At 28.4% G+C, this 6,182-nt stretch overlaps 1 protein-coding gene across 4 annotated transcripts; it reads right to left on the bottom strand.

Annotated features, from left to right (window-relative positions):
• Window positions 1-1,280: 1,280 nt before the first annotated feature.
• LOC118071701 (tumor protein D54) lies at window positions 1,281-6,169 on the bottom strand. 4 transcript variants are annotated; one of them, XM_035091026.1, is made up of 7 exons: window positions 5,030-5,052; window positions 4,362-4,965; window positions 4,030-4,154; window positions 3,800-3,948; window positions 3,524-3,583; window positions 3,205-3,367; window positions 1,281-3,112 (listed from the first exon to the last, which is right to left on the bottom strand). In XM_035091026.1, exons 2-7 carry the CDS (start codon window positions 4,807-4,809, stop codon window positions 2,972-2,974), a joined length of 1,086 nt encoding a protein of 361 aa, XP_034946917.1. In that variant the 5' UTR covers window positions 4,810-4,965; window positions 5,030-5,052; the 3' UTR covers window positions 1,281-2,971. The 4 variants fall into 4 exon arrangements, with proteins under 4 accessions (XP_034946917.1, XP_034946916.1, XP_034946918.1 ...); XM_035091025.1 differs by having other exon boundaries at window positions 4,362-5,124; XM_035091028.1 differs by lacking the exons at window positions 4,362-4,965; window positions 5,030-5,052 and adding an exon at window positions 5,835-6,169 and having other exon boundaries at window positions 1,329-3,112.
• Between the last annotated feature and the right edge of the window lie 13 nt (window positions 6,170-6,182).

Below are 6,182 nucleotides of genomic sequence, written 5' to 3'. Positions count from 1 at the left end.
TCAGAGTTTATACTTTCTTCTTCATAATATTAAATTTTCATTAGAATATTAAACAAAAAATCATAAAATACTAAAAGTGCATCAATGGCAATTATGTGGATGATAATTATTTTTCTAAATATTGATTGATATTAAAAACCTTGTCTGTCTATATATACTATAGTAAGTTTCGTATAAAAATAGTTTGCTATAAAAAAGTCTAGGCTTTCATTCGAAATTAGGATTAAATTTCTCATTCCAAAGGAGATTAAATCCAATCTTTAACGCAAAAAAGTCCTTGGATCTTCATATAATACTCATATATATAAACTAATAACATTCCACAGCAAGAAAATTTTCATGACCGTGAAAAAGAATATCTAGAGTAATATTTGCCCTCACATTTACGCGCAATTTCCTGCTTTCTACAATTTTTCTGTAAGAATGTAGTATATTTATCTTCAATTGCAAATATGTGTTTGAGAACGTGTGTTATTACCATCCACTTGGGCTATATAGAAGACCAATATTTAATCGGATCTCGAAATTGTTTTATTTATTTGTGTAATTGTGTTTTTTAATTTTATTTGATTTAAATTCAATCATAAGCATTTAAGAGAATTTAATATTGTTAATTAAGGATTCTATTTCCAAACTATTTTGTTAAAGTTAATACTCATAACAACGACTCTTTTTTACTTTTATATCAAACTTCTCGTACATTAAAATTTCCTTTTAAACAATTAAATGGTGGAAATAATGATACAGTAAAAAAAAGTGATATGAACTATCGAAGCATGTACATTTTTCTGATAGGAAAATTTATACAAGTTACCATGACAATGAAATACATTCATAAAGATGTCCTAATGTTTTTTTTTTGTTTTTATTTTTACTTATTAACCCTTCAACGAATAAAAAATGTCTTTTACAATAAAAGAAAAATAATTATTTATATTCTTATTAATAATATTAAATATTTTAAAATATAAACTGTTAAAGGGTTAATAAAAAAATATATATTTCTTCATTTACTTGACGATAATACTCAAAGGCCTGAATGCATGAATGAATAAAACTAGAGTTGTTAAATATTTTTTCACTGTATTACGTTGGCCTATTACAGTACAAAAAAAAAATAACAAGATCGTTATAGAAGAATTTCTAAAAAAAAAAAATATAATAATGTTGTGAATATTACTGCAATTTTATACTGTTGCCGAGGTCGTAATATTTATCATAAATTTATAGATATTATATATATAAATATATAAATAGAATAGAATAGGTATACTATAGAATTTTTCATCAAAAATTATTCATTCTTATTTCATAAAATTAAATGTCAATTCCTTAGAATTTGTTTTCTTTTTGATACATCAAGACAAGATACATTGAAAAATAGATAGTAGGAACGTAGTTTTCTTACTAACAATAGCTCGGGTGTACAGTGTTTACAATTTTTATAATTGTCTGTAGCACAAAATGTGCACATTTGTTATTTGATTTATTAAAGCCATCGCTTTATTTACTAACGATGTAGACATTTTTGTTTTGTAATAATTTACTGTCGAAAAAAATTCATTTTTAAACTTTTTTTATTTTGCAATTTACTTTATTATCATTATTATGATTATTTTTTAATGTAGATAGCTAAATATTTATATCTGTAAATTCGTTATGGTGAGCACGTCGAAAGTTTATCGTATTGTGATTCGTAAGAAATGTTATCAAATAATCGTGACGCCATTGGTGAGAGTTTGTTTTTTTTTCTATTTTTAATGACATAAGTGTAATAATTACAATTTTCATTGCAATTTTTTTAATAAAAATTTTCATATCCCTCCTTATCATCATTTTTATTCTGTACTCTCTTTTTTAAAATATTTCTTACTCGTATTTTTTCTTTATATTTCTCATTCTCTCTTCCTCTCGCTCTATCTAAATACTATCATAGATTTTGAATCGCATATCTATTAGTTAGAAAATGTGATATTCCTCTAAAAAAGAATACATCATGACAATAATAATATTAATAAAACACGTCAATGTCTTTCGACGTGACGAACCAGCTGAAGTAGAGAAATAATTTAGGTGAAGCAAAGAAAATGTACCTACTATTTTTGTACTTAGTTCTAATAAAAATTTGTATGCTTTTTTTAAAAAAAAAAAAAAGTGATATTAATATCAATCAACTTATTTATTTACCAATAATACCAAAATCATTTTACAGTGTAAAAGCGAAAAACCTTTATAAGGATATCTTGATATAAATCCCAAGTGCACAATTTTAAGCACATTCAAACATACATAATAAAACACCTTCTTTGTTATAATAGTTTATTTCTATTCAAGTAGGCATTAAAAAAACATTCATGGTGTAAAATTCAACCGTGGAATATATGCAATTGAAAATTATTTTGATAATTCACATAACAATTTTCAAAACATATACATATATTATATATCAATATGTTGTATTTAAAAGGCTCAACAGTGCAAGATGTGTAATACACAAACCTTGCCTGATTATAGGCATAATTGATATTTTTAAATATTAAGTATAATTGTGTTAATAGAATATAAGTCTCGTGTATGAAGAATATTGTCAGAGGACGAGTTTATTTTATTTTTGCTCGTACTTATAAATGCACGAAATTATTTATTTTTTTGTTCCCCTATTTTTTTTTCTGTTTTTTTTTTATATTTATTTTTATTTATTAATGTGTATATTAATTAATGTAGCTTACCTTGGAATATTACTCATTCAACTCCTACATACACATTACTAACTGCATCTCAGTGTCAACGATTTTTCTGCAAAATATTTCATTCGTACGACCTTATATTGATAATTATAATTACATCCCTGAACAGCGTGACATTGAGGATGTTGGTGACTAAGTAAACAACTGAGCAAAGCTCGCCATCTATAAGGGTAATTATTATTTATGTCACACTGTTGGATTAAAGGTCGACGAAATGGTAAGCTCTATAAGAACATTTTTTCCTCAGGAATAGTCGGGCTTGTTGCGACTGATGGAATTCCTGAAGCCCGTCGTGTCGCCTCAGACTCTCGGAGTGCTTCATCAAAGCTTTGAGTTGAGTTTGACCGCGACGGTCCGATTTTGGTCTAGAGAAAAAATTAAAATTTATTTGTTAGTGAATATGATAAAATATTGTATGTAAATTGATAATTATTTTTAAAAAAACTCATAGATATACCTTTACGTTCTCATAAGCAGATCCCACTCGCTCTTCTAATGAACGAAAGCTGTCAGAATTTCGCATTTGACCAATTTTCATAGAAATTCCGCTACCAAATCCTCCGAGAATACTAGATGTTAAACCAGCAGCTTGTTTACATACCGATTCTGTTTTCTGGAACCTAATAAATAGAAAAATATTCCGTTAACATTTTTTTTATAGATATTTTTGTAGGCTGTATGTAGCAAAAAGAAAAAAATGCATTAAACAAAAAGAAAAAAATATCTAACGATGAAGAGCACGTGTTGAAAAATCAAGTTCCGTATCTAATACTTACAAACTGTTCTCTGATACAGCCCTGGAGATCTGACCAAGTTTCTCACCAATGTTCTGATAACTACATGACATCGTACCAAAAGTGAAAGAAAAAAAAATAGCTAAATAATATGTGAATGACCAAAATAACGGTAAAAGTGATGGATATTTAACGGAAAAAAGCAATAAATAACCGACAATAAAAGTAATAAAAGAACAGTGATACAGTAAAACCTTCATTGAACGTGATTACGGGTCTAATGAAATCTGATATTGGATATAATGGTGAACTACATACACATGACTCTCTTTGACGTTGCGAAGGCCTTGATTTACATCTTCAGTTATATCTTTCCAAACACTAATTCCCAGTTTACGTTTCAACTCTTGAGATACGCGTACTTTGCTTGCTAGTACGTGTCTTAGAGTTTGGATTTCTTCCTCAACCTATAAATTATTTTAAAACATAGTTGGTAGTACATAGATAAAGACATTAACTTTAGTATGATAATTGGAGCTATTTTTTACCTTAGCTAATTCCCTCCTCCATTCTTCTTTTTGGTGTTCTTGTTCCTCAAGCGTGAGTCCAGCTAACTCATTCGCCGCATTGTCTGCTGATGGAGAAAGAGAACCGGAATGTAGGGCATCTTCACCTGAAAAAGAAACAATTTTTTTTTGTAAAATAAGTATCTCGAATAGAAACTTAATAAAATAGTCTGAATTATTTTAATAACTCAATAAAAAAATAATGGTATCAATTTAACGTGTACAACAATGTATAGAGAGCAATTTGAGCTATTAGAGTAATGATTATTATAAAATGTTTCTAACGGTCTAATTCACTGAAACACCTCTTGCACCTTTTAAAAGTTCAAGGAACTTTGGTTTGCCGTTGATTTTATCTCGATAAGACTTGGAAATTTCTTGAAATATAACTCGAACAGATTTTAACTTTCGCTTTTTTTGAGAAGTTCCTTGAAAGTTAGGGTCATTTGAAAGATCAATATCATTTACAAGAATTTCATCTAAATCAGTATTAGCATCTTTCCAACAATGAACGATGATTTCTTCATTGTCATCGGCAAAAAGTTCATCAGTATCATCAAAACTCGGTGTTTCTGCAAGGTTAGAATAATAAACATCTTCCTCATACTCCAAGGAATCAAATTCTCGTTCGTTTTCGCTTGGACAATCTTCACCATGTTCTTGACATATTTTTTTACCACGATCGGTTGGGTTAATCGTCGTTGTCTTATGATTATTCAATGACTTTCGCTTTTCAGAATCTTCCACAGTATCGTCTTTCATTTTGTTTTTATTTCTAACAGGTAGGTATGAGTCGTCAAGATATCAATCTTTCAGTTGAAATACTTGTTTGAAATATACTTTTTCATAATGTTTTGTATATAAATCGGTCGTCATAAATCACAATTATGATCGATCAACATGTTCGTCAATTTCCATCTGGAATAAAAGCCGCTAAATTAAATAAGTCGCGGTCGCGTGTACAATCAACACTACTAAACACCTGACAACACTCAACAGCTGGTCACAATTGTTGATTTCTCTTGGAGAACTGACGATCGTGGCTAGTTTCCGATCTTGAATCATGATGGCGTCAGTTTCGTTCCATTGTAACTAAGTTAAGCACCAGAACCATCAACAAAAGTAAGCGAAAAACATAAAAATAGCATAAAAGTGAAAGGCGTGAAAGACAATATGCAAAAAATTGATTTGTGGTTATAAATGATTCAGTTTGAAGTTTGTTGGGAAATAATTTATGATTTCTCTACTTGTTTTTATATATTTCCATCAATAAAAGTAGCTTTCGTAGGTATTTTGCATTAATATCTAAAGTAGATCGATGAAAAAAACATTGATACCGGATGTCAAGTGTGATTAATGATGAAAAAATTACTTATATAGTCTATAATGTTTTTATGACATGTTTGATATCACTTTCAATATAAAACAGATAAGGAAAAATAAATGAGATTATAATAAAAATATGTCTATTACAGTACCATCTAACTTTTCAATTATATTGTTATAAATTAAACTACCTACTTTGTATTTAAAAAATTAAAAAGGTGCGTGTTAATTAATTATAATTCTAAAATTTAATTTACATAAATTGATTATCTCAGGTTAGCTATCTAGACCAGCATACGTTTATCAACCGTAATGATTTTTTGACTTTTTCGGAGAACATTCTAAAGAAATAATGTCAAATTCTTAGTAGCTATTAGTCTAATCAATAATTGAATTATAGGCTTAAAATTATGTGAAAATGAAAATACTTTAGAGGAAAAATATATAATAATCATTCTCACCTGTTGGCACTGTACTCATTTTGCTCCAACTTGTTATTCTTTAATACGTCTGCACAAATTTATTCACTTTTAATGATAATCTGAATTCAGACAGGTCTGAATTTGTTTACTTATATTGCTCACTTTATTTGCGTTGTACAGAAACCACGGACCGATAAACGACGTGTACTTTAGTGACTCTACTACCGAAATCGATGCTTAGACTTCTGTAATTCCTCGCAAGTTTGTGGTGATTAATTATCTACATACATAAAGTCACATTTATATACATATACGTTTTTTATACACCTTTACACTACTTTATCACTGATCGTCTCTTTTTATTCTGACGCCATATTGTTAAAGACG

This window comes from Chelonus insularis, unplaced genomic scaffold, assembly GCF_013357705.1.
Source record: "Chelonus insularis isolate UGA/USDA-ARS -01 unplaced genomic scaffold, ASM1335770v1 contig_88_pilon, whole genome shotgun sequence".
NCBI lineage: Eukaryota > Metazoa > Arthropoda > Insecta > Hymenoptera > Braconidae > Chelonus > Chelonus insularis.
Note: the sequence above shows the minus strand (reverse complement) of the source record. Positions and strands in the feature narration are given on the sequence as shown.